Here is a 27,455-nt window from a genome sequence, read left to right as displayed (position 1 = left end):
CATCTTCCCTGCTGGATTAAAACCTGCGTGATTCGCAGAGCTAACACAAAGTATTTGAAATAAGAAAGTCAGTTGAGAAGGTATATACATGTACATATATATACACTATATATATGCGTATATACAGACAGACCTTTATTCGAAAGGCAGTTAACACAAAGACGGGTCTTCCACCTGCTGGTTCAATCCTCAAAGGGCAATCACAACCAAAGTTTGTCAAAGTTTACCAAAGCCAGGAGCTCCTAACCCCATGCAGGTCTCCCCCACGTTTGAGTCAACAACCGGAAGCTGGGTGGGCAGGGAACCAGCCGGGACGCCAATCATCATTCTGACCCTGGAATACCAGCTTCATAACCAGAGGTTTAACCTTGTTTTAGGACTTGTTTACATCCTGTAGATTCTACTAAGCTTTTTGCCCATGTGACTATCTCAAGACTAAAAACAGTGAAGTCTCAACTTCTTTGTAATAAACTTTGTGTATCAACACTTGGTGGAAAACTCACTTTCACCTTGAGAATAAAGGTGATGTAAATTACGCCTTTCTATAAAAATCATTAACACCAAATTTATGAACAAAATAGGAACTACAATGCACAGAAATCCATTTGGCCAAGTACATCTGTAGAGGCAGCTCTGCAGTTCAACAGGAATCCTCAGCTACTACTCCTAACTATGAAATCTCACCCAGACCGGACTGAGATCCAGAGCAAACATCTCTACACTGTACGAGAGGATGCAGTAGTGAATAACACCGTGCTTCACTGGTCAAACACAAAAGAAACAAAAGCCTAAACAGGAGCAAACTGAGAAAACTAAGGCAGAGCGAGGGCAGAACCAAAGCCTTAGGAGAGAAAGCACCCCCCCACCACCAGCAGTACCCTGCCTATGGGCTGGCGGGGACACAGAGCACTCCAGAAGACAAACCTCCCGGAAAGGCACTGGTCAAACTCAACCAGAAAAAGATACAGTACCCACTGCTGGTTACATCCCTAAAAGCTACTTCAGATTAGTGACCAGAAAACAGAAACAGCGTAAACTTTTAAGAAGCTTGCAAAGCCTCCAGCTCCCCAAGACGCCCAGCCCGAAGGCCAACCCTGCTGCTAACAGGACCAGCACACTCCCCGCAAACCCGCTATGCCGTAACCTCCTCACACTTGTCTAGAAGTGAGAGCGTGCATTTTAAGAGGTGCTGGCAACCATTTATCAAGAGCTCCCAAAACAAAAGGGGTCTTGCGGTGGCTGAACTTGAGCATGGAAAACCAGCTACGAGTGTCCCCTTCACTCGTCCCTCTCGGCTGGCTTCTAAAGCAAAGGTGTAATCATCCTTTCAAGTGTGACCCAAATGTCCACGACATGGAAGGGAATTGCGACAGCAGGGCTTCTGAGAGTCCCGCGGCATGGAGAACAGAAACTCACTTCCCTGGCAGGCATCAACTCCAGCACTGCGAGAGGGAGGAAGGGGCAGAGAAAGGCTCAAAACCCGAGCTGCCCGGGGTGCCAAGAAAAGGCCTTGCAAACAGTTCTCTTAGGCCAGAGAAAAACTCCTCAGCAAATCGCTGGAACGTCACCAAAACATCAATTACCAGCCGCCCCTGGGACTAATTTGGTGAGGGAGGACTCCACGCATGGCAGCCCGCATAAACACAGCGTGGCAGGGCCCAGCGATCCTTGGCACACACACGTCAACGGCGCACAGCAAAGCTGTTTCAACGTTGCTGTAGGCTCGAGTTAAACGCCATTCGCTTGAAAAAAAAATAAATAAACACCTCTACCAAAGTTCCGTTTTCAAATACCGCTAGGATCAATTCCGAAGGCGGAGCAGGGAGCTCTGGGGCCCCAGATAAAATCCACTGCCCGGCGGCCGCCTCGAGTTCGAGCGAACGCGCCCACCAGTGGGTGCCCAGGGCCAAGCTCACCCTCGGGGGTGCCTAGGGCACAAGCCACGCGCCACCACATCCTCGCTGGGGACGAGCGAGGCAGGGGCCGCGCGTGACCACGGCTCCGGCCCAGGGGCTGCGGCGGGGCGAGGCCCGCGCCCTCGGCCGCTCCGCCCCGCCGCTGCGAGCAAGAGCTGAGAACCGGACGGCCTTCTCGGGCCCGGGGCGGGGGGCGGTGTCTGCCCCCGGAATCGGGGGTCGGGGCGCGTGGGAAACGGTGACCTATTTTCCAGACGGTCTCCGTGACCGCACGGCCAAGGGGCCCCGAGGCTTCTCGGGGCCCCGAGCGTTGGGGCGGGAGACACCGAGCCAGCCAGCCCGGCCTGGGCCGGCAGGAAACCAGAGCGCGCCGCCGCCCGCACAGCCCGGGGGCCGGGGCGCCCGCTGCACCTGCCGCCGAGCTCGGGGAACCGGGGCGCGCCCGGCCCGCGGAACTCTGGCCAGAGGCCCAGGGGCGCCCTCCGGCCCCGCTCGCGACCCTGGCGTCCTCGGGCCCACCGAGCCAGGGACCCGCGCGGGCCGGAGCAGGGCCAAGGGGCTCCGGACGGGAAGCCAGACCGCCTCGCAGCGCTCGGGGGCGGAGAACGCCAGGGGACCCCCCGGCCCGCGCACGAGGAGACGCCACCGTCGGCACTCACCTGCCGGCTTCCCCCTTCCGTGCAGCGGGGATACCACACCGAGGATGGGCCCGCACCGTCCGCCTCAACCAACCCCCCGGGCGGCGGCGGCGGCGGCGGCGGCCGGACGGGAGGGGCGGAACGGCGGCCGGAGACGGCCCCGCCACCGCGGCCCAACCCGGCTCCGCCCGCCCCCGGGCCCCGCCCTCGGGCCCGCCCCCGAGCCGGCGCCGCCGCCGCTCATTGGCTCGCGCCTCGCACGCCTGGGCGCGGCTCCGCCCCGCCTCCCGGCCCACAGCTCCGCCCGGGGTCCTCCAAGGCCATGGGACCGAGGGCCAGAGCGGCCGGATCAGCCGCCGCCAGCCCCGCGGCCGCCATTGGCTGCACTTGGCCCACGCCACGGCTGTGATTGGACAACTGGCATCCCGGACCCCGCCTTCTCGTCCGAGTTCCGTTAGCACGTTCGGTTGCTCCCGAATTCCCTTTCGCCGCGAAGGGCGTGGCCGGTGGCTTGGGCGCTTTGCCTGGCTCCTCCCCTTGCACGCAGCTGCCACTCACCTCAGGTGGGAGGGAGAAGGGCGTACAGTGGCTCCTTCCTGCTCCAAGAGTCCTACTTTCTTCTGATTGGCTGACAGGCGCTGACGCTCCCCGCGCCTACCGTCGCTCACCCATCGTCACGAGACGCAGCGCGATGACGTACGGCCCACAGCATTCCGCATCCAAGATGGCCACCAGCGGAAAGGAGAGACGTAGCTAAGAGGCCTGCCTGAGACGAGAGGTAAGGGACCCACCGACCGCCGCCGCGCCTCGCTCCCGCGCGCCCGGGGAGCCTGCCGCCGCTCGCTGGCGGAGCCCCTCGTGCCGTGCACGATGGCGTCGGCGGGAGCCGGGCGAGGGGCCGGCGCGGGCTTCCTGGCAGGTGGGGGCCGGGCCGCGCAGGCGCAGACGCCACGTCCGCGCTGGGCAGGTGGCTCGCAGCCCGCAGCCCGGGCCGGTCGGGCAGGCGGGGATGCCGAGGGAATGGCACAGGCGCGTCCGAACACCTCCGTCTGGGGAAGGTAGGTCGGGCTTGTGGTTCCGGGAGTTGTTCTTTGGTCCGTTCTTGAGAAGCGGGCCGTAGGTCCGGAGCGTTTCTCTGTGGGCTGTTCCATGCTCCAGTAACGCTTCCTATACTTGAATTGCCAGTTAAACGGAGCTTCTCCTAAGTGCCCTGAGGTTAGGAACGACTTAGAACGCTCACTCTGGAGGGGCATTTTGTAAACTGTCCTCCAAGAGTGGATGGGCGATGCGAGTGCTGTGTCGGTATCGTGTTCTTGCCTGTAAATATCATAAGCCAGGGTTGCTTCATTTTTTTTCAATGTTTGTCCTTAGTGTCTGATTTTTAGAGTCCCCCTCCCCGTTTTCTACCATTTTGATTGCAGCGAAGCACTGTTAAAGCATGTTAGTTGATTCTTGCATTAAGTCATTATTTCCTACGTGTTGCGTTTTCCACCATAAGCGATAAAGAAACATTTGCACTATTAATAAGGTTCTTAAGTTTTAAGTACTCTTTCTTTGAAGTTAAATGTCATAAAGAAAAAAAAAATACTTGTTCCCAGTTTTGGACCATGGAATGAGCTGGCGTGGTGGTTTGAGAGATTGGAACCAGGGCATATGTTGAATGAGAGAAAGATGAAAACTGGGTGAGGACAAAGAAGTTCTCGGTAGTTACAGAGATTATAAAGACATCAAAGGGGACTGACTCCTAACTCCTGTTGGAACACAGTTGAAGTTAGGGAGCACGGGGAAAAATGTAAACTCATTGTTCACAGCCTGGAGGGAATCCTAACTAGAGTGATGATTTACCGAAAAATGTTAACAGTAATAACACAGGGGTCTGGGACAGCTTGAGTTTTCGCAGTGGTGCCTCTTGGTGCTGGAATTTATTCACTTTTCAGATTCTGATTAAGTGGACAGGAGTTGTAAATATGTGGGAAAGGAGAACTGGTCCCTCAAACTTGTGGCACCTCAGGAAACAGTCATGTGACACGAGGCACTTTCCTCTGTTCGACTCAGCTAGACTGATGGTGGGGGAGGGATTGCTGGACAGAAGCGAGCCCACAGAGGCTTCTGTCGTAGTGGACTTGACAAATGCATTTGGGTGAGGTATCTGTTCCTAGTACCCGACCCATAGCATGTGCGTGGCTTAGTGTCTTCCTGAAGGACAACACCAGATTTACAGGGAGAAAAAATTCACATCTCCGCAGAAGTCATGAGTATTTCCGATGTGGAAGAACTGACCTGACAACAAATGCTTCTAGGTTCCCGGGCTCCTTTGCAGAGGTGAGCTGGTTTCTAGGTTGAGGGAAAGTGGTGCCTGGATCTGCAGACAGGCTGCACCTGCCCTTGCTGGCTGTGTGGATCACGAGGGTGCCCAGGCACAGTCCGGCAGAAATGCAGTGTTCCCGCTCCATCCGCTGCACAGGCTTAGTGACAGGATTGTTTTCCCCATTTTGACTGGCAGTATTCAGAGAAGACTTGAAGCCCCTTCGGAGAAAATGCTTGCTTCCCCCGGCTCCCCATGGACAATAGAAAGGAATGTAAAAATGCTTGTATTTTCAAAGCAGCCATTAGCTAAGGAGACCTCAAGAGAAGTCAGAGAGTTTTAAAAGGTGGATTTCACTTATCAGTGACTTGGTGCCATCTCTATAACAGATGTAGGGAAGGAAGCTGACAAAGATCAGCAGGAGATGAGTGCAGTGACAAGGTGGAGGTGAGGCCGGCTCCTGCTACTCAGCAGTAACGTGGGCCACTTTGTAACCAACATCCAGTTCTTGGGAGTGGCTGTTACTGCTACTCAGCAGTGACATGGGCCACTTTGTAACTAGTATCCAGTTCTTTTTATTGGAAAGTCAGATATACAGAGAGGAGGAGAGACAGAGAGGAAGATCTTGCGTCTGATGATTCACTCCCCAAGTGAGCGCAACGGCCAGAGCTATGCCGATCCAAAGCCAGGACCCAGGAACCTCTTCCGGGTATCCCACGCGGGTGCAGGGTCCCAGGGCTTTGGGCTGTCCTCGACTGCTTTCCCAGGCCACAAGCAGGGAGCTGGATGGGAAGTGAAGCTGCTGGGATTAGAACTGGCTTGCATATGGAATCCCGGCGCATTCAAGGCGAGGACTTTAGCTGCTAGGCCACGCCGCCGGGCCCTAGTATCCAGTTCTTGAGAGTGGCCCAGTGAAGGTCAGGAGTTTGGTGGTAAGAGAGGGGGATGAATTGATTAGTGTCCCACTGTTGCTTCTCCCTGCACAGTGTTAAATGGCTCTTCCGTTCTGGAAAGGGTGGTCCCTGTGATACTGACGCCCCATGTCGGGATGCACCCTTACAGGGAGATTGTCAGTGTGGAGCTCAGAAATCTTCGTAAGTTTTCACAGTAACCACAATCTGCTGATGAGAAGATTTTTAGCTTCACAGTCTAGTGAAAAAATTACTGAAAACTAACAGAGTAGGATTATGAAAGTGGAGCAAGGATTTTTCCAGGACCATGAATGACTTAGAGGAATGTTTCTGTTCTGTTCGTTTATGCTCATTGTCATGGATTGTTCACCACTCCTTGCTTATCAGTAGAGTTGGGCTGGGACACCGGGGACTTGAATGTGTTTAGTTTTATCTATATCTGTGTCCAACTTTCACTTCTCAGAGAAAGAACTTCCCCCCCCCTTTTGTTGTTGTTTGTTTGTTTGCTTGCTTGCTTGGAAATAGAGTTACAGAGAAAGAGGAAGGGTCCTCTTCCACGGCTCGTCCAGCCCCAGATGGCCAGGGCTGAGCAGGCTGAAGCCTGGCACTGTAGGTCTCCCGTGGCTGGCAGGGAGTGGAGTAGCTAGGACACGAGCTGCAGCCCTTCTGGGATGCACACGTCACAAGTTTTCACTTGTATCTGCAGCCGCAGGAGCTTCATTGCAAGGTTAACTGCCTTACTGTACTTTTTTATTATTCCTGGCCCTTTGCCCCCCTCCGACTGGCACATTTGGCCTCTGATGAGGAACAAAACCTACCCTCTGCTGCTCGCAGTCTGACTTGCCTGTTGATCTACAGCCTGTTCGTTCCATTCCTGCCCCACTGATGTGAGAGCCTTGTGTGTGTGGTGCAGATGTTTCTGTGATGCGTAAGAATTATGCAGATAAGCCATTCATTAGGTGTATACAGGTCAGTGGCCTTTTGTTGTTGTTGTGTGTTTTGTTTGAAAAGTAGGCTAGGGCCATGGTATAGCTTTGTGAAGCCTTTGCCTGCTCTTCTGCCCTCCTATATGGCTGCCAGTTTGAGTCCTTGCTGCTCCACTTGTAATGTTACACCTATATGGGAGGACTGGAAGGATTCCAGGCGCCGGCCTTGGAACTGGCCGGGCCTCAGTGGTTGCAATCATTTGAAGAATGAACCAACGGATACAAGATACCTCTCTGTCTCTTCTCTCTGTAAATCTGCCTTTCACATAGAAATAAATAAAGCTTTAAAAAAAAAAAAGAAAGAAAGAAAGAAAGGAGCCCTGAGGCCTCTTGTGGAACTCTTCCCTGCCCTCCTTACCTGTTCCAGTAGCCTCTGGGTGAGATTGGCATTTTCTTGCCTGAATGAGAAACAGGAAAAAGATGAGAGCGAGAGCAAGAGCGGTCCTGGGGAGTTCTTCGCAGGGCTTCTGCCTCTCCCCACCCCCCAGTAGTTAAACCCATGTCTCATTCGTGTGTCTCACTTCAGCAGTCTTTCCCATTTTGAAGGTTTTGCCAAGTGCCCAACTAAAACCAAGTTAAACTAAAAGAGGGGAAATGTGATGGGGTGCTGTATTATTTTGGAGCATAAGTCTTAGAAGTGGATTCCGACTGGCCCCAACAGTGGAAACCAAGCCTGGACCGCAGAAGTGTGTTTAGTGAAGTAAGACTGGAAGGGAGTGGGGCACACTTAGTTTCTTCCAAATATGTGTCTAGTTTTAACTCTTCCAAGGATGACACACCTTTTTCTGCCGAGGGACATTTGGAAATGTGCGACATCTTTGTCGACCATAAAAAATTATCAGCTTAAAAAGTCCACCTGCAGTGCTGGCATCCCATGTGGTGTTTGAGGACGGTTGCTCCACTTCCCATCCAGCTCCCTGCCTGTGGCCTGGGAAAGCAGTCGAGGACGACCCAAAGCCCTGGGACCCTGCACCCCCATGGAAGACCCGCAAAGAACCCCTGATTCCTGGCTTCCAGACGTTCCCTGCCCTGGCTGTTGAGAGCATCTGGGGAATGAATGAGTGAACCAGTGAATGGAAGCTCTCTGTCACTCCTTCTGTCTCTGTAACTCTGCCTTTCAAATAAAAACAAATAAATCTTTACAAAGAATTTACCTGCTATAGACTTACTGACTTTCCAAGTGCCTCCTGTGTTTTCCATAAGGCCAGATGAAGTAACTTTCTAGCCATCCGTGGCCACTGGAGTGGGAATACTCTTGCTAACAGGACTTGTGGTGTGGCCGAGCGTGGCTTTGGAGGTTAGCCTGAGCTGCGCACTAACGGTTGCTGTTGTTGCTGTGGCGATTTTGACCCCCATCAGGTACAGCCCATGATCACAGAAGCCGCTTAGTGTGGCACCCCTCCCAACCTTGCTGCCTCTTCTCTAGGAGTCGGACGTCCTCAGAGCGCCTCTTGGAAAGAACGAGTATACGTCAATAAATGAAGGAGAATAAAGAAAATTCAAGCCCTTCAGTAACTTCAGCAAACCTGGACCACACAAAACCATGTTGGTACTGGGATAAGAAAGACTTGGCTCATACACCCTCCCAACTCGAAGGACTTGATCCAGCCACCGAGGCCCGGTACCGCCGAGAAGGAGCCCGGTTCATCTTTGATGTGGGCACGCGTCTGGGACTGTATCCTGATCTCTCTGCCATCTCTGCAGGTGGCTCCCCCGCCCACCGAGAATAAGTAGTACGCGCTCAGATTGCCCAGCAGGGCACTCCTTAGCTGGCTTATTTCCAATGTGCTTTTTGATTTCCCTGTCTCTTCAGGGGTTTGTCCTTTAATATGTAGAATTTGCAGATAACCACGCAGGAGAAAAACAGCCCCCTTAAGATCACATTGGACCGGGCATTGTCCACAGCCTTTAAGAGGCGGCTTGAGACACCCACGTCAAATGTCAGCGCGCTGGGGTTCAAGTCTTTGCCCTTCCCAGTTCCAGCTGTGTGCCAACACACACAGCTGGGTGGCAGCACCTTGTGGTTCAAGTTTTGGTTCCCTGACTCCCACCTTCAGCCGGGTCCGGAGTGGCTATTGGGAGCATTTGGGGAACAAGCAGGTGGAAGAAAGTTAACAATATCTATCTGTCTCTGTCTCTCTCCCTCCGTCTTTCTCCCCCCAAGTGCCCCTTTCCTTACCTCCGTACCCCTCACTTTCTCTCCTGGAACCCCCCTTCCTCCTGCCCCGGCCTTTCAAATGGAAACAGATAGGAACTTTTAAAAATCACAGTTGGAGGCCAACATTGTGTCATAGCTTTCTTGGGGTACATTGGTACCCCAAGTGAGAGTCAGCTTGAGTACCAAATCTAGCTGCTTCATTTCCAGTCCACCTCTGTTAATGTCCCCAGGAAGTTGGTGGAAATGGTCTAAGAAGGCCGCTGCCACCCACATGAGACCCCCTTGTCTGTTGGCTGTAGCCTGTCCTGCTCCAGATGATGTGAGCGTATGGGAATAACTGCAAATGGAAGGTATTCTCTCTCTCTCTCTGTCTGTCTCTCTCCCTCTCTCTGTCTCTCTCCCTCTGTCTGTCCCTCTCTCCCTCTGTCTGTCCCTCTCTCTCTCTGCCTTTCAGATGGCATCCACAGGCCGCAGTACGAGTGTCTCTGCGGGTTGCTCCTATGAACACTTTGCTGCCGCGATTCCCTCCGCCCGCTTTGCTCTTGGCCGTGCTCGCTTTACCCATGCTTGTGTTGTTGCTTCTCTTTATTGTTTTCTGCATTTAACTAAAGAAAAACTATACGAGTTACAGTAAAATCCTTAACCAGAACAACAGACATTATGATACCCTGGCAACTGGAATAATTTATTTTCATCGCTTCTATATGTTTCATTCCTTCAAGCAATTCCCAAGATATGTAAGTGTTTACATTTTACTGTTAACCCTGCCATGTGTTATTGGTTCCACACAGTTTGGTGGGCTGATTGTACTGCCATTTGTGTTATATTTTCCAGAAGTATTGCTTTTGATATGGTGTGTACTGTGTAAGTATATAAACAAAAATATCCTCAAACTTGAGGGTTTTTTTTTCCCAATTAATTGTGTTCTAATCTAGACAACATATTGTATTTTGTGTGAAAATTTACTTCCTTGTTAACTTTCCCAAAATAAATTTGGGATTGCAATTGTGACCCGACAAAGAAAGCAAGGGGAAACAGACATTGTACATTCCCTGCCACCAACCAGGCACTGCCCAGTCACGCCTTGATCTGGGGCACCAGGGAGAGTGCAGAGGCGGTCTCCCAGGAGGAAGTTCAGCCTTGGGCGCCATGCAGAGGTGGGCTCAGGCAGCCAGCCAATGAATACCAGCCCCAGCCAGCAGTGGAAGCTAGGCGCACAGCTCCTGCCAGTCAGCGTGGCGTGGGGCAGCATCCCAGGCAGTGAGAGCTGTGTGAGTCGGGAGTGGTGTGGGGCAGATGGAGGCTGGAGACAGATCAGTGGGTGCAGCTGCAGGCCCAGGTGCTCGGCTCCTTCAGGCTCACAGGATTCCTCCTGGTCTGGAAGCCAACACTCCCCATCTCCGGGGGCCAGCCAGTCAGGGTGTTGCTGCCTGGACTCAGAAGGCACCTTCCCTGTCCTATGGGGATCTAGCTCTCAGCTGGGCCTCTCCTCTTAGGAGACTCATGCCTACCATTGAGGGGCTGACCCCACAAAGGCCCGACTCGGCATAAGCATTTGTGGGGACAGAGTGTAGCAAAGAGGCAGGAAAGGTGGGAGGTGGACTCGGGAGGGCTTGCAGATGTGTGCTTCCGTGGGTGGCTCCTTTTTCCACGCACAGCTTCTCGTTTCAGAGGGCTATGTTTCAAATTTAAAGGAAAGCTCATTTCTGTGACTTCTCCTTTTTGGCATTTTCTGAAGAAAGTTGTATTTTACATTTATGAAGTCAGATCTGTGAGGTGAGGAGGGTGTGTGAGCAGTCTCTGCCCTGTGGAGCAGCACATGGGTGAAGGAGAACGCACATGGCAGGAGAACAGGACGGCTGCTTGATCCTGGTGACCAAAACTGCATGATCTTCGATAACAAACAGCAAGGGCTTTTGTCTCCCTCCAGGTGACCGGAGCGTGTTGTCTATTTTTGGCTGGAAAAGTAGAAGAAACACCCAAAAAATGTAAAGATATCATCAAAACAGCGCGGAGTTTATTAAATGATGTCCAGTTTGGTCAGTTTGGAGATGATCCAAAGGTAGGCGCACCAAAGCACAGGTGCCTGGCTTTTAAGAGGAGCGAATGTAGCACGGCCTGCCCTTGGCACTCCAGCTGTGCCAGCAGGGTGGGCTGGTGTGCACATCCTCCCTTGCCCCCAGTGCCACCCCTCTCAGCATCCTCAGCAATGGGTCCTGCCTCAGGCTGGCTTCTGTGCTGCCAGTGTGGGTAAAATGTGCTGCATGGGATTGCTGCTGGTCAAAGTAGCCATTCTGTCCCCTTGCCAAACTCATGCCAGTGTGAGCAAAGATTGCTAAATAGTTGTATACAAGTTTTTGTTGCATTGTAAAAGCGCCACTGTGGGGACCATGGCATTTTCCCAATTCTGTGCCTGTGTAGTACCTGCTGTTCATCCTTCATAGCACTGCAGTAGCTTGCTCTTTTTTTTTGTTTTTAAGACTTGTTGTTAATTTTTGTTTGAAAAGTAGATTTTACAGAAAGAGAAGGAGAGAGAGATCTTCCATCTGCTGATTCACTCTCCAAATGGCCGTTACAACCAAAGCTGAGCAGATCTGAAGCCAGGAGCCAAGAGCTGAAAGCTTCTTCCTTGTCTCCCACATGGGTCCAGGGGCCCAAGGCCTTGCGCTGTCCTCTGCTTTCCCAGGCCACATGAGAGAGGTCAGAAGTGGAGCAGCCAGGCCATTAACATGGGCTTGGTATGAATGTTAATGCCAGCTGTGCCACCACACCTGACCCAAGACTTTTTTTTTTTTTTAATTTACCATTTGATGTTTAAGAAATAATTACTTCAATGACTCAGCTGTGAGCACCGTGAGAGTAGGACTGTGCTGGCCTGTGCTGGATGGGGTGTCACACACACATCAGAGTATGAGCTGTGGCCGGCGCTTTGAAGGATCGTCCTGCCCAGCTCTGAGGCAGTGTGCCCAGCACACTGCCCTGAGGCCTGCCTGAGTCTGCAGGGGGACCTGGAAGCACCTCCCCTTCGTTGGGTGTTTGAGACAGAACCGCACACCTGCCCTTGAGCCACAGCTTGGAGGCGGGTGGGAACACATGGTGGGAGGTCATCTCTGCATTAAAGCAAATGGTGACGCTTCTGAGAAACAAGTAATGACAGTAATGGGGAAAAAGCTTTTAAAGGTAGGAATTTTTTGGAAGGCCATGTAGAAATTTCAAAGATTCCTTAAAGCTTTCATGAGACAGCACTAAGGAAACTAGGTTAGGAAACCTTGGTCTCTAGTCTGCACTGTGCTTGAGAGTGACAGCCTGTCGGCTATGCATCCGCTTGCCCCTGAGCTCCTCCAGGCCCGTTCTCCGAAGGCAGGGAGGCTCCCCGTGCTTCTCCCCCTGTTCTCTGAAGGCAGGGAGCCTCCCCGTGCTTCTCCCCCTGTTCTCGGAAGGCAGGGAGCCTCCCCGTGCTTCTCCCCCTGTTCTCGGAAGGCAGGGAGCCTCCCCGTGCTTCTCCCCCTGTTCTCAGAAGGCAGGGAGCCTCCCCGTGCTTCTCCCCCTGTTCTCCGAAGGCAGGGAGCCTCCCCGTGCTTCTCCCCCTGTTCTCTGAAGGCAGGGAGCCTCCCCGTGCTTCTCCCCCTGTTCTCGGAAGGCAGGGAGGCTCCCTGTGCTTCTCCCCTGCAGACTGCCTTTCAGTGCTAGGTGGGACAGCCATGCAGCTGATCTCAAGAAGTCCCTGTTAGGAACATGAGCTAGTTAGCGTGATCAGAGACAACACTGCATTTACAAAAGCAGCGGTAAAATATCCAGAGACGACCCTTGTGAAAACTGGCAGGTTTCTTTAAAACTAAAGGATTGACAAGATACTAATAAATTTTTAATAGGAAGATGAAATGTATTTAAATGTCTTCATTTTACTTGATCTGTGAATTCAGCAAGTTCCCAATCAATAGCAAAATAGGTATTTCTATGGAATAATATTTAGTAACATAATACCAAAGTTCAGACTTTGATAGAACAAGAATCCTAACAAAACAGAAAACTTTCTGGGGCCTAACGTGATAGTCTAGTGGGTAAATCCTCACCTTCCATGCCCAGGATTCCAAATGGGCACCAATTTGTATCCCAGCTGCTCCACTTCCCATCCAGCTCCCTGCCTGTGGCCTGGGAAAGCAGTAGAGGACGGCCCAAAGCTTTGGAACCCTGCACCTGTGTGGGAGACCCAGAAGAAGCTCCTGGCTTCAGGTCGGCTCGGCTCAGCTCCAACCATAGGCAGCCAGTTGGACAATGAAACAGTGGACGGAAGATCTTTTTCTCTGTGTCTCCCTCTCTCTGTATATCTGCCTTTGCAATAAAATAAAATAAATCTTAAAGAAAACTTTCTGAGGAGAGGGAAAGTGATGAAATAAGCCGTTCAGTCCAGTATGTGCTCACGTGCCCGTGGGCGCACACAGCGCAGCTCTGTGACTTCAGCGCGGTGGTGTGTCCCCTGCACACACGCTCTCACCTGCTGCCTGCCTTGTTGAAGGTTTTCAGTGAAATTCCTGAGAAATTGAAACTGTTTATGGGAATTTTGAAAGAACATTATCTATATAAAGTGACAGTATGTTTTGTGAGAGTGACTCACAAAGTAAAAAATTCAGAGCAACAATACAAAGTTAAAAAAAATCACTGGAAACAAAATGAATGCCTCTTCAAGATGTTACTAAGTTAATCCTCTAGTTCATCTTCCTATTTTGAGTTGTTTTTAGAATTTATCATTTTCCCTCTGCATTTTAAGAGCCTGAGTGGGAGAGAAAAGAATAAAAACAGAAAGCTTGCTACAATAGAAGTGGCAGGGGGCGTGGGCACACTGGCATTTTCATTAACTTGGGGTCTGGGAGTGTGATTCCTGTCCCAGTGCTGATTACTCCCTTTCAGGAAGAAGTAATGGTTCTGGAGAGAATCTTACTACAGACCATCAAGTTTGACCTGCAGGTGGAGCATCCGTACCAGTTCCTACTCAAGTATGCAAAACAGCTCAAAGGTAAGGGGGATGTTGTTAAAAGCACTTTTCCTTCTGAAATCAAGTGTTTGCAATTTTGCATCTCTAAGGGGAGGAGTTCGGTGTGTAAAGTCAGGATGTAGCTTGCCCAAACTACTCAGAATTATCATTGAATGATGTTTCCTATCATCCAGTTGCCAAGTGCCATGAGGCAGGAACATGGGTTGGGATCTTTTAAATAGATTACTGAGTCAGCCTTGGAGCCGGTCTCCCTGAGCGACCTGTCTGCGTTGGTCATGTGTGAGCAGGGCAGAGCAGGCAGACCAGCGTCGTTCACCCAGGCCTCCCAGGCCAGCGTCCTCTGCTGCAGACTGGAATGGACTAAACTCACCAGAGTGTTTGGTCTGTTGTATTTTTGCTTTATGATTGTTTTAGGTGAGATGTCTGTGGTTTTTTGTTTGTTTGTTTGTTTTTTATTTGAAAAGCAGAGTGACAGAGAAAGGAAAATCTTGTATCTGCTGATTTGATCCCCTAATGGCCCCAACAACTAGGACTGGGCCAGACTAAAGCCAACAGTCAGACATGCCATCCTGGTCTTCCATGCTGGGTGCCTGGCAGTGACAGTAGGCCATCAGCTGCCTTCCCAGGTGCATCTCAAGAAGTCGGGTCAGAAGCAGGGTAGTGGGTCCAGCACAACAGCTCAGTGGGTAAATCATCAGCTTGCACGCAGGAGGATCCCACATGGGCTCCGGTTCACATCCCAGCTGCTCCACTTCCCATCCAGCTCCCTGCCTGTGGCCTGGGAAAGCAGTAGAGGACGGCCCAAAGCTTTGGAACCCTGCACCTGTGTGGGAGACCCAGAAGAAGCTCCTGGCTTCAGGTCGGCTCGGCTCAGCTCCAACCATAGGCAGCCAGTTGGACAATGAAACAGTGGACGGAAGATCTTTTTCTCTGTGTCTCCCTCTCTCTGTAATTCTGCCTTTCCAATAAAAATAAAATCTGTGAAAAAGAAGAGTCGCCAGCCTTGGAACTAACAATTAGTACAGGCTGCCAGCGTCACATGCAGCAGTGTGACCCACTGTGCTACAAGGCTAGCTCCCCACCCTAGTTTTTAAAATCTATTGCTTCTTGTGAATTCTTCCCTCCAACACCAATTACTCTTTTTTCTCTCATTTGTAGGTGATAAAAACAAAATTCAGAAGTTGGTTCAGATGGCATGGACATTTGTGAATGACAGGTACTCCTATTCAGTGTTGATTCAGTTGAAATAGACAGAAGATTTTGGGGTTCGTTAATCCTGAATTCCTCATTTGTGTCAGAGGAAGCTGACCTGCCCCTGGAGGAGGGGCCAGCTGGTGGCCAGGCTGGGGACAGTCGTGGGTCACTTTTCCAGGAGGGTTTCTCCTTCCGGCCTCAGCGACACAGTGGTGAGAGAGAGAAAACACTGATGGTCATCCAAGAGCTTGGTGTGTGCTTCCGAAGGCCCCAGGATCTGGGTGGGGTGGGAGGGACTAGGGGGCAGGGTGCCGCCGGCTTGCTGCGCCCCGAGGCTGACGTTGCCTTTACATTAGGTTTGCACATGTTGACCACCCTGAGGATTGACTTGAAGAAACAGTCCAGTGGCTGTTGTTTCAACAGATGTAAAGCATTGTCATTTGTATTGTGTGACATAGATTTTTAATGTGTTGGAAGTGTCGTATTTTTTAAGAAATAGCCTAGTGCCTATGTTTAAAATAACTTTGTACCTTTAGAAGGCTGAGACTTCTCTAGAATGCGTGAGTTATGCAGGTGAAGAATAAACAAGGCAGAAGGTGGTGGAGTCCCCGCGACGTCGTGACTTGGACCAGTCATTGAGCTCGTGCGGTTCAAGCGGTGTGCTTCTTGCTTTGCAGCCTCTGCACCACGCTGTCGCTGCAGTGGGAGCCGGAGATCATAGCAGTCGCCGTCATGTACCTCGCAGGACGTCTGTGCAAATTTGAGATCCAGGAGTGGACCTCGAAGCCCCTGTACCGGCGGTGGTGGGAGCAGTTTGTGCAGGACGTCCCTGTGGACGTTCTGGAAGGTGTGTGGGGGCGTCCTGCCTTGAGCGCAGCTCCGCGGCTGAGTCTCCAGAAGCATATGAAAGCAGTGTTTTCAGGGGGTCTTAAAATGAAAATTTCTGATGTCTCGCTGTGTCGCAGCATGTAATTCTGGCGAGCTAGAAGTGTACAGGATGTTGTAGAGAGCAGTTTGTTTGTCCTGCGTGAGTCCTGCCTTACCGGTTGATCCTTGTGAGAGAATGGTTGCTGATTTTTTCCTCTGTGAAATTTTCTTTCTGATACGAATCTGTGGTGTCATTGCTGTCTGTCACTTAGACATCTGCCACCAGATCCTGGACCTTTACTCCCAAGGGAAGCAGCAGATGCCTCATCACACCCCACATCAGCTGCAGCAGCCCCCAGCTCTCCAACCCGCACCGCAAGTGCCGCAAGTACAACAGTCGCAACCGCCCCAGGGCTCCGAACCCCCACAGCCCCCACAGAAGGAGGCCCAGCCATCAGCGCCACCGCCGCCGCCGCCGCAGCAGCAGCCACAGCCGCAGCAGCAGCAGGCACAGCAGCCCAAGAAGCCATCTCCACAGCCTAGTCCTCCGCGACAGGTGAAGCGAGCCGTGGTGAGTGAGCTTCCAGGTAGCCGCTGGGAGTCCCCAAATCCAAACCGCTCTTGGCGTCTCCCCTCAACACTTCCTGTTGCTGACCAGAGAAGCAGGCTCCCTCTGACTTCATGACAGTGGGAAGCCCGAACCTGGTGTGCTCGCAGGATGGACGGCCTCTGTGGATGGACCAGGAGTGCTGGTCTGCCTTCTCTGGCCTCCGCCAGCGTAATCCTGACAGGGCTTGTCTGACCCTGTGTGGTCCCAGCTGCTGTCTCTTCAGTCAGTGCCCCTCGTTGGTGTCCCGTGGCACGGGGCACTTGTAAGCTTCTAGAAGGAGCATATCCCCATCCCTCACAGAGCAGCCAGCTGGCAGAGGAAGGCTTTGCCCTCACAGCCCCAGTGTCAGCGTATGAGAAAGAGGCAGCCGTGCTGTGTGGTGACTGCGGGAGGAAGTGTGAAGTGTCGTGTCCTCGGCGCTGTGTGGACGGCTCCGTGGAAGCAAGCAGGAAGATGGCCTGTTAGGTCCAGGCCAGCAGCGGCGTTCCTGTCTTGTCCACCGAGTGCCCGGATCTGCATTAACAGTCTCTCTGTCTCTGACAGGTGGTTTCTCCCAAGGAAGAGAGCAAAGCCGCAGGTAAGCGCTCGGTCTGAGCCGTGTTCTCGGTGTGCTGCCTTCTCCGTGTCAGTGACGGTCCCACACTGGGCCTGTCTGCCAGGGAGAGTGCCCGGTCTTGTGTGCCTGGCGCATCACCATAGATTTTTAGAGGTTGCTTTAATGAAAAGTACCAAGACAGCGACCATGACTGGCAGTAGAAATGTCTAGTGATTCATATAAAAGTACATTTAGGCATGCAGGAGGAGTGTCACCGCAGAAGTGTAGTTCCAGCTCAGGAGAGCTGGGGGTTTAGGCATGAGTTCAGCTGTCATAGACAAAGGAGTGGGCTTTCCGAGGGCCCATGCTGCACATGGCAGCAGTGCCATGCAGCGGCTGTGCCCATCCCAGCTGGGCCGGGGGACAGGCCTGCTGGCACTGCTGTCGGCGTGTTTTGGGGATTTGGGGGTTTTGTGGTTTTTTTTGTTTTGTTTTTAACCTTTGTACCAGCAGTGGTTATTAGAAATAAACAGGGAGAATGAGCAAAATCTGAAAACTTCCAGAACAGAAATTAGGAATGTTCTGGATCTGTGTCAGTCTGCCCTGACTGTGGAGCTCTGAAGGCATGCTGTTGGCTTCCACTTTGTTGTTGCTCAGCTCCTGTCCGTTGAGCTGCTGTGAGAGCTTCGGGTTAGGATAAAGCTCAGGAGGGGTCCCACCGTGTTGGGAACGGTTGGGGAGGGGGCTTGTTTTCAGCGCCAAGTTGACATAAGTGTGAGATGCAAGAATAGACTGTGCTGCAGCCAAGGGACGGAGTGCGTCTCTGTTCTCCACCCTGACACCATAGCTAATGCTGGTCCTGGTCAGATCCCAAAGGCCCAGCTCCAAAACAGGCTAGATCCCAGCCGCTCCACTGTCACCTCTGTCACTGTGGGCCGAGCAGCACTCAGACGGGAGGCTCCTCTGTCACCTCTGTCACTGTGGGCCGAGCAGCACTCAGACGAGAGTCTCCTCTGTCACCTCTGCCACCAAAGCAGGCTAGATCCCACCCGCTGAGTGTGTAGTCCTGCACGTAGCCGTCGTGGGAATGCAGCCAGACCACATCCCAGCCTGCACGGGAATCGGGGCAAGCTTGCAGGCAGGTCCTGGGACCAGAAGAGGAGGGCCATGAGGTCTGGCTATGCTGTGCAGTTAGAGTTCACGGTCGTAGAGGACAGCTGAGCATGCCGTGCTATGATGCCTTTGGCCCAAGTCCAGCCGAAGGTTTGCAAGTCTTTGTGAGGAAAGAGAATGTATCTTCTCGAAACAGCTTCATGTTGCTGGCGCATTAAAGTTTTTGATTGACCAGGTTAGGTAATGAGTGCACCAATAACATTCGTTTCAGTTGGTTACACTTTTCGTGTGATATACTCTACACTTGTATGTTGCTGCCTGAGCAGTGCTGGCGTTTGCAGCTGCAGCTCGTGTGGCTGTGACGGGGGAACCGAGGCAGGTGCCATGGGGACGGGACTGGGTGAGAAGGTGGCGTGTGGGGGGAGCACTGGCTGAAGGGTGGTAGGGATGGGGCTGGGCAGTGAGGGCCCTGATTTCAGAGGCAAGGTGGATGGCAGCAGCAGACATCACGTAGGAGGAATTGGTCTCTGTCCAGAGTAGAAATCCCTGGACCTTGAGTCTGCTTGTCTTTGAGACAAAGGACACCAAAGCAAAGTGGTCCGTGGTGACAGAGGAGCCTCCTGTCGGGTGCCGCTCGGCCCGAGGTGACAGAGGAGCCTCCTGTCGGGTGCCGCTCGGCCCGAGGTGACAGAGGAGCCTCCTGTCGCAGTGCCGCTCGGCCCGAGGTGACAGAGGAGCCTCCTGTCGGGTGCCACTCGGCCCGAGGTGACAGAGGAGCCTCCTGTCGGGTGCCGCTCGGCCCGAGGTGACAGAGGAGCCTCCTGTCGGGTGCCGCTCGGCCCGAGGTGACAGAGGAGCCTCCTGTCGGGTGCCGCTCGGCCCAGGGCTGATGAGCTCCAGGAGGACCACGGCACACAGGCTCTTCTCCCATGAGGTGTGCATGCCTGCCACCTTCCGGAACGGACAGTCTGGGCCACCGAGCCTTGTCCTTGTGGATCCTGGTGACGGCCTGCCCCCCAGCAGCCCCAGGGACTGTGCTCTACGCGTGCCCCCAGACCTCTGCCACCCCAGCCAAGGAGCAACTTAGGCATGCTGCGTGCTGGAAAGCTTCCCATCCCACTGCGCATGGCAAGGTGGAGGGTTCTCCGGGGGCACCCCAGAGCTCAGGGCCTTTCCCATGTGCTCTGTGCAGTGAGGAGTTAGAGAGCTAAAGCCAGGGAACTGGGCTCCACTGCAGTCCCCAGTGTGGCCTTCGAGGCCTCCCAGGCTCCCACAGAGCCGTGCTGCACTCCTCTCGGTTCCCAGGGAAGCTCCGACTGCACGTGTTTATCCACACGAAGAAGTAGGAGTCGAGTCTTAATTCACCTTTTCTTTTTTAGAACCACCACCACCTAAAATCCCCAAAATGGAGACTGCTCACCCGCCATTGCCTCCGGCCCACCCGCCTCCAGGTACGTGTGCTTGGAGCAGGCCAGCAGGGAGGACACTCAGCTGAGGAGTGTTTCCCCCCAGTCCAAGCGGGGTCACCCTGGGTGGCCAGCTCGAGGCATTCCCAGTAGGCCATGGGGGCACTGACTGATAGGCAGGAGCCAGCTTCCACCCAACTCCACCTTGGTGCCGTCTCGGGAAAGGCCAGCCTCGAGCAGGTGGGAGAGATGGGTCCTCCTGGAGGGGGTGCCCGAGCCTGCTGTGAAACTGCAGGCTGTGCCTCTGAGAGGAGCGCCTGTGGCTGGCGTGTGCCCTGGCTGAGATTTTCCGTGCTTGTCAACCAGTCCCAGCAGTCGGGGACTTAAAGACTGCAGAAGCCTTGTTCTCCACTCTGGGCCAGATCGCAGCGCCAGCCGGGCCCTGCTTTCAAGGTCCTTGTGGCAGCTCAGGGAGCAAGGGCAGCTAAGGCCGCAGACACCATGCTTCTTGGTGAGCTTGTAAGTGGCAGTACAGCTGGTCCAGGATCTGGTGGCAGATGTCTTAAGTCCTTAGAGTTGGGCATACTCTGCCTTGGAGCAAGGGGGCACCGTCTCTGTTGCAGGCTTAGAGCTCTTTCCCTGGCGTTGTTGGGAGCAGCCAGGGGAGAGCAGGGGTGCTGCTGTGTCCACGCCAGTCTTGTCATCCTTGGTGTCCCTCTCAGCAGAGGTGGCACGCCTGTGTTGAGCCTTCCTCTCACTTCACACTGACACGGAGGGTCTGGCTCCCTGGAGTGGGCTCCTTTGACACTGCCTGGGAAATCACAGTCCATAGTGTGTGGTAACAGACTGCAGTGGAGTGAGGCCCGTGGCCAGTCACCTGGAGGGCCCTGCGGCCTGGTTCTGAGCACCAGTGACCTCCACGTGGGGGGTGTGCCACATGTGTGCATGCTGGCCTTTGAGGACACTGCAGGGACAGTTAAACGCTTCTCTGGGTAACAGCATGAATGAGTACATTGGAAATGTTGACTTGTCTGCAGTGGGGCTAAGGGGGACCCAGGCTTGCTGGAGATGGGCCACAGCAGCCCATGGGACCCTGGCCCACAGCAGTGCGGTCTTCCCGACCCCTCTGAACACTGTCCTGGGAGTCCAGCCTCCCGTTGCTGCTCGGCCTGAGAGTTACTGGGCACTCCTGCCCAGGGCTCATCAAGGCAGCCAGGTCACGGCCCCTAGCCAGGCCTTGACCCGTTTCTCTTCCACAGACCGGAAGCCACCTCTTGCCACTGCCTTAGGCGACGCGGAGACAGCAGGCCCCGTGGATGCCAGCGACCTCCCCAAAGTCCAGCTTCCTCCTCCAGCCCACCCGGCCTCTGTGCACCAGCCACCACCCCTGCCCCACCGGCCACCACCCCCGCCCCCCTCCAGCTACATGACCGGGATGTCCACCACCAGCTCTTACATGTCTGGGGAAGGTTACCAGAGTCTGCAGTCCATGATGAAGACCGAGGGCCCCTCCTATGGCGCCCTGCCCCCTGCCTACGGCCCCCCTGCCCACCTGCCCTACCACCCACATGTCTACCCCCCCAACCCGCCCCCGCCTCCTGTGCCTCCTCCCCCAGCCTCCTTCCCCCCACCCGCCATTCCGCCCCCAACTCCTAGCTACCCGCCACCTCCCCCCACATACAACCCCAACTTCCCGCCCCCACCCCCACGCCTGCCCCCAACTCACGCAGTCCCACCTCACCCTCCTCCAGGCTTGGGCCTGCCACCAGCTAGCTACCCCCCACCCGCTGTGCCCCCTGGCGGGCAGCCACCCGTGCCCCCACCCATTCCCCCTCCAGGTATGCCACCCGTCGGGGGGCTAGGACGAGCAGCTTGGTTGAGATAACCTGACGCCTTTTTCTTTCTCTTTTTTTTAACCTCAGTTTTTTCTAATCAACTTGAAGATTAGTTTAGTGGGTAGCAGCAGGGTCCCTTGTGGGATGCTAGGCAGGCCCTGATGATGTAGGGGTGGTCCCCTTGTGGGATGGGACCACAGCTGGAGCATGGCCAGGGCAGCGCCTGTCCTGCCCGGCTGCGCTCTGCGAGTGAGAATGTTCACCAGCCATATTGGCTCAATAAATAGCTTCAGGACTCAGTGCCTATTTTCTGGAAACTCAGTTCTCAGTCCAGTTCCATCTGCAGTCGGCACATTCTCCTGTTTCTAGGCGTCGGGGTCTGCCTTGGTGGCCTTCTTTTCCCTCAAGAAAGGGGCACCATGTACTTGGAGAGTGACGAGTTTACGTCTGATCGCGGATTCGTTAACAAACTGTGAATTCCATCTCAGTTACAAACTCTTTGTTATCCAATAAAATCTGTTCTGCAACTAGCGCTTTGTTGGCAGTGGAAGGTGGGGCTCCCGCCTTCCCAGTCCGGCCCAGCTGACAGGCCTTTGTGGGAGCAGCCCTGGTGCCTGGGGTAGGAGTGGGCAGTCTCGCCCACGGCTCGGCCCACGGCTTGTTGAGAAGCGGTGGGGCTCCTGCCTGCTGTGTACGTGTTCCCTCGGGCAGGACTCGGGCCCCTCCCCAGCAGAAAGCACGCAGCCCGAGGCTCGCCAAGAGGCCTTTATTTCTCTAGCTCATCAAAGTAGACACTATCACAACCAGGTCGAGTACTCCGTTACTAAAATAGTTCAGATCATTGTTTACCGCACTATCAAAAAGCTCTATTTGTTTCTCTCCCCAAATCGTAGTGGTTCAACAGAAGGTACAAAGGGGCGGACAGGTGGGTGGCCCGGGTCTCGGGCACGGCCAAAGCCAGCACTGCCACTGGCCCAGCAAACAGCCACCTGCCCCACTGGGCAGCCACCAGTCTGTTCTTAGGAAAATCAGTAGTATGCAATTTGCTCACTCAAGTCTCAAGAAAAAAAAATGAAAGGTCACTTTTTTCTCTTTAAACACTGGTGCGTGGGACAGGAATACGCGCCCTAAATACGGCTCAGCAGGCTGACTTGGGGCTGGTGAGGCCCTGCGCGGTGGGGCCAGCGGCATCCCTCACAGTGGGAGCCGAGGCACCAGAGTAGGTGGGCCCCGTGCTGCGCAGCCGGGGAGAGACTGGGGCCCCACCTGTCCCCCGCCCAGCTGCTGGCTCTGTGACTCCACATGGGGTGCACCCCACAGGTGTCTGCCTGCCAGCCGGGGTGCCAGGAAAGATGGGAGGGCTCACAGGACATGCTGCTCCAGTCTAGACCCCATGCAGCATCAGGGACTGGCAGGGCTTCACTGGTCACTTCCAGGCCACTACCCCCTGGCCCGTCGCAGGGGCCCTTTCTTATTGCTTACTCAGTGGTGGCCGAGCTGCCCGACACACACACACACACCACGGGCTCCCCTTCCACCCACTGCGGGACTGTGCAGCTCTTTGGTCTCCCAAGACCCTCCCAGCCTGGAAGCTCACCCGGGCAGCAAATGCCCTGGGCTCTGACCAGCAGGTGTCCATCCAACGGCCAAGAGCGAGCTCCCTGGTGCCGCACACAGCTCGTTCTCCAGTGCAGCGCCCACTTGGCACTCCCTGGGCCTCTGCCTTTCCCCTGAGTTAGGACCCAAGGGTGCCATAGGCACACGCCATGGGAACCGTCCCTGTGCCCTGGGTCCGTGGGCCCAGATGGGACCTGCTGGTTGGACACAGCCTCCTGGGCGTCGCACGCGCTCTGTACCATGGAAGGAGCAAGGAAGGCTCGTTGAGCAAGTGTGTGTTGACACAGCATTGCCAGGGGTCAGGAAGGTGGCCCATGCCAGGGCTCTGGGCTCAGGGACTCTGCTGTGCCATACGACCACCTCCCATACACAGGACAGCCACTGCTCTCCCTTCACAGTGGTCTCAGGAGACTGGTGGCTCAGAGAGCAGGGAATGACACCCACAGCGAGGCAACAGGACTGAGCTTGGGCCCACGCCACCCAGCCCCCACCAGCAGTGGAGACCTCAGTTTCTCAGCAGGGGCCCAAAGAGGCTGAGTGACTGGCAGAAGGTTGTACGGCAAGTTAAAGCCAGAAGCAAGACAAGTTCCTTCCTTTACAAAGAGGTCAGAACTCCCACCACCTGAGACCACCCCACCCCCAGTTCTGTCCACAGCACCCCAGGGTGTGGTCAGGCCCTGGTGGGAGGCCACAGCTACCTAGAGGACTCGGCTGTGGCCCAGTGCTGCTGTCCAGAGAGGAGCTCCACATGGCTGGCTCAGGCTGCACGAGACCTCCCGCTGTGCTCCTGACCCGTCATGTAAACTACAGCGAGGGACGAGCCACAGGCACAGGGTGGATGGGAGGGCAGAGGGTGAGCAGCAGCTGGCAGTCGGGCACGGCGGGGGTCAGAAAAAAGACTTGGGATCCCAGAGCAGCCTGCAGACAGCCATGCAGCTCACTGAGCCAGGACGAGGGCCAGGGGCCCAGGACCCAGGTGCCCCACAGCCAGCAGGGTGCAGGTGCGGTAAGACACAGGAGTCTAGGCCCATCCCTCAGCCTTGGGTCCCAGCAGCCTCCGGCCTCTCGCTGCCAGGGCCTGGGGCCCCGCTGGGGACAGGTGGGCGGCTTCTTGTCCGGTGGTTTGCTGGTGAGTGAGGTGGGAGGTGCAGGCCTGGTCAGTCACCCACAGCCACCAGGCCAGAGCACGCCATGTCCTATGTACAATCCGCCCCCAAGAAGGAAGACAGTGCTGGGCCCCGGGTGTGCCAGTCCGCAGCTGTGGAAGGGCGGCCCTACAAGGGTCCCTTGAACTGGTTGCCAGACAGGTGCTGCCGGATAGAGGGCTTGGAGCTGGCGGCGTCACCCAGTTTCCTCCAGACCACCTGTGGACAAGTGCGGCAGGGTGTGAGTGGGAAGCTGACCCCGAGCCCATGCACGCCACGGCCCCCTCCCTCTGCAGGATCACCAAGGGCCTCAGGCCGAGTTTGGGTGGGACAGGGGCCTAGAGATGCCCAGACCAGGTTCCCTTTGCTTGCCTGCCCCTGGGCAGGGCACTCACAACGTGGGCCCAGCCTCCCTCACGGCTACCCTGGGGAGAACTAGGAAGTAGGCCAAGAGGGCTATGCCAGACCAGGACACCCAGGAGCATGGCCAGCCAGCTTCCACAGGAGGGGCACTTGGGCAGGCATGTGGGGGCTCCTCTAGGCAGACCCCAAGGCAGCCCCAGCTCAGAGGCACAGGTGGCAGCACCATGGGGCTCCGGCAGCTCAGGAGGCAGAACAGCCCAGCAGCAGTGCACAAGGCCAGGCCGGGCAGTGGATTTCCATCCAGAATCCCTGGGTGGCTCTGGGGGTGGGGACCCTGTGCAGGTCTCTGGCAGGAGGGGCCCCTGAGCTCGTGGCTGCGCAGGCCTCTGGAAGGAGGGGCCCCTGAGCACGTGGCTGCCCAGCCCCACGTGGCGACTCACGTTGCACATCTCACGGACGATGGCCTTCTCCTTCTCGCTCAGGTCCTCCTCGCAGCTGTCCTGGAGCTGCCGGTCCAGGTTCTCGTGCACCTCCAGGACCTGAGGGAAGTGCCCCAGCCCACATGTCAGCCCCTCACCCAGGGACACTAAAGCCACTGCACGAGGGACCAGGCTGGGATCATGTGGCCCAGTCACCAGCTTCATTCCAGCCCAACTCTGCCCGCTTATAGCCCAGCCGGCCCCTGTGTGCCCAGCTGCAGAGGCTCCGGAATGGCATGCGGGTGGCATACGTGGGGTCACTGCCCACTGCCTGACCCTTCAGAGTCCTTCCCCTCACGGTGGACAGAGAGGCCCCAAGCAGCCTGCAGTGTGCCCGGTGCCCCGCGCACTCACCTTCATGGCGTGCACGACAGCCTCGGGCTTCTGGGCTGCGGAGCTGTAGCCTGCAGAGGCGGGCGAGGGCAGCTCAGGCACGGGGCAGGCTGGGCCCTGGAGAAGGGGTCACACTCTCAGCTGGCCGCTACACCCCTGGACTGGGTGTGGGGCCAGGGCCTGAGCAAGAGGACATGGGGTAGGAGCTGGGCATCCCAAAAACCACCAGTCCCACCAGTGTACTCCCCCTTCTGCGGATCACATGGCCCCTTGCCCGGCAGAGACAAGGGGCCAGGCCAGGCTGACCACGGCCCATGGCCCACCTGTACCTACAGGAGCCAGGCTGCTCTGGGAGGGTGAGACACTAAGACCATGTAGTTAGGGGGCCCAGGCCCTAAAGACTGCACAGCCTTTGAGACTGGGGAAGCTAGACTGGGGCTGTGACTTATGGAAACACCCAGCATCCCATAAGGCGCTTGGCTCCCTAACTGCAGCCCAGTTAGGCCTTGTGGGGAAACCAAGCTGGGAGAGGCCAGACCTTGTGCACAGGAGGTTGTGCTCTCCCATGCGCCAGCAGGGGGCGCCAGATACCCACACACTCAACCACCCTCACCCATCTGCCAGCAGGGGGCGAAACACACACACAACCCCTCCCCTCGCCATCCCACCCTCTCCTCATCCCCCTATCCCAGCTCCCAGTGGGCAATGCCACCCTGTCCAAAGGGAGACCCTGTGCTCACTAGCCCAGGAGCTTCTGACCACATGTACCCCACCTCTCCACGGGCAACCGCAGGCAAGGGCCTTGACTCCCAAAGCAGAGAGGAAGCTACTAACAGGATAGTTCAAGCCCAGGCCTCTCCTCCTGCAGCGGGACCTGAGGCTGGCACTTACATTGGGCAGGGCGTCCTGGTAGGGTGGTGGCAGGGCGGCGAGCTGGGATTCCGAGTGGTAGGGAGAGAAGCCTTTTCGCAGCGTCCGGAACTCTCCGGGGCCGGCCTGGGCCGAGAGAACATGGTCAGTGAGAGGGGGCTGGCTCCCCAGCCCAGGCGTGCACCGGGGGAAGGAAGCAGCAAGGGACTGATGGAGGGGGCATCCCTGCTACCCACAACTGCCTTCCTGAGTCCCAGACTCGTCTGCTCTGGCCCCACACGTCCTGGGCTGTGAGCAGTGCCCAGGGAAGCTCCCTGCAGGAGGAAGCCCCCTCAGGGTGCTCCAGCAGCCCACCCAGTGTCCAGTCCCAAACTCCCTCTTGGCCCCAGCAGAAGACACAACCTGCTCCTCACCAAGAAAACCTCCAAAGTGCCCACCGGGGCCCCCAGTGGAGGCTGCACTACACTAGGGGGTCCTTCTTGCCTGTCAGTCTGGGAGGGAGCCCCATCCATCCTACCCGACCCTGCACACATCTTGCGGCTCAGAGCCTGGGCCTCACCCCCACCAGACCCTACCCCCGGGGGCTTGGAGGCAGCACAGGGCAGGTGTCAGGAGCCCCTGCAGGGGAAGCCGCTGCACCTGCCAGGGAGGGACCTGGGACCTATCTAAGCCAGGAAGTCACAGCAGGGCCTGTGTACCCCACACAACTGAAAGGGTGCCTGAAGGTTAGCCAGGCACCTCGTGGCTAGGAGCTGTCCCTTCAGCCTCAGGAAAGGCCTGGGTGGGACCCAAGGTCAGAGGGGCACCAAGAAGTGGGGACCCACCCTCCTGCAGTGGCCCTCAAGACCTGCCAAGCTTCAGAGGGTTTTGTGAGCATCATCCACAAAGGAGTGTCAGTCTTGGACCATAAGGGTCTGGCCTGGAGAAGCCCCCTCCCACTAGGTAACAAAGAGTGGGCGAGGCACACCGCCAAGTGGGCATGCTCCAGCACCCACATGAAAGCAGGGCAGCCCCCACTGCTCTTCCAGGGGCACTCGGCTGCCTGGCCCCACTGGCCGGGCCCACACACGGCCGCACAGCACACACAGCTCATCCTATAGGCCACTGGGACCAGGACAGCTGGGCCCTGCCGCTTCCCGGCACACACATGGCAGAGGCGGGTGTGTGCTGGAGCCTCACTC

At 55.7% G+C, this 27,455-nt stretch overlaps 3 protein-coding genes across 7 annotated transcripts in view; 1 reads left to right on the top strand and 2 right to left on the bottom strand.

Annotated features, from left to right (window-relative positions):
- The window catches only part of SETD3 (SET domain containing 3, actin histidine methyltransferase), a 55,175-nt gene extending 51,984 nt beyond the window's left edge, over positions 1 to 3,191 (bottom strand). For 2 of the 5 annotated variants that reach the window (XM_040975069.1, XM_040975071.1), the window contains exon 1: positions 2,576 to 2,683. The gene's annotated coding sequence lies outside the window, so the exon portion shown is untranslated. Of the gene's footprint in view, positions 1 to 1,916; positions 1,942 to 2,575; positions 2,684 to 3,112 lie in introns of those variants that run through there. The other 3 variants (XM_040975072.1, XM_040975073.1, XM_040975070.1) reach the window with 2 other exon arrangements.
- A 71-nt stretch (positions 3,192 to 3,262) lies between these two features.
- On the top strand, positions 3,263 to 21,997 carry CCNK (cyclin K). The gene is made up of 11 exons (XM_040975074.1): positions 3,263 to 3,332; positions 8,183 to 8,431; positions 9,570 to 9,651; positions 10,845 to 10,976; positions 13,823 to 13,928; positions 15,066 to 15,123; positions 15,779 to 15,948; positions 16,241 to 16,539; positions 17,122 to 17,155; positions 19,606 to 19,677; positions 20,892 to 21,997. The coding sequence occupies exons 2-11, from the start codon at positions 8,235 to 8,237 to the stop codon at positions 21,515 to 21,517; spliced, it is 1,776 nt and encodes a 591-aa protein (XP_040831008.1). The 5' UTR covers positions 3,263 to 3,332; positions 8,183 to 8,234; the 3' UTR covers positions 21,518 to 21,997.
- Positions 21,998 to 23,772: 1,775 nt separating this feature from the next.
- Positions 23,773 to 27,455, bottom strand: part of CCDC85C (coiled-coil domain containing 85C) — a 52,789-nt gene continuing 49,106 nt past the window's right edge. The window contains exons 4-7 of the mRNA XM_040975075.1: positions 26,296 to 26,400; positions 25,426 to 25,521; positions 25,033 to 25,131; positions 23,773 to 24,448 (exon numbers count right to left, since the gene is read on the bottom strand). Of these exons, the coding sequence (XP_040831009.1) occupies positions 24,359 to 24,448; positions 25,033 to 25,131; positions 25,426 to 25,521; positions 26,296 to 26,400 (390 nt within the window). The 3' untranslated portion in view covers positions 23,773 to 24,358. The remainder of the gene's footprint in view (positions 24,449 to 25,032; positions 25,132 to 25,425; positions 25,522 to 26,295; positions 26,401 to 27,455) is intronic.

This window comes from Ochotona curzoniae, unplaced genomic scaffold, assembly GCF_017591425.1.
Source record: "Ochotona curzoniae isolate NIBS_2020 unplaced genomic scaffold, NIBS_Ocur_1.0 contig_2688, whole genome shotgun sequence".
Taxonomy (NCBI): domain Eukaryota; kingdom Metazoa; phylum Chordata; class Mammalia; order Lagomorpha; family Ochotonidae; genus Ochotona; species Ochotona curzoniae.
The sequence above is the reverse complement of the archived record's forward strand: the minus strand, read 5'-3'. Positions and strand labels throughout refer to the sequence as shown.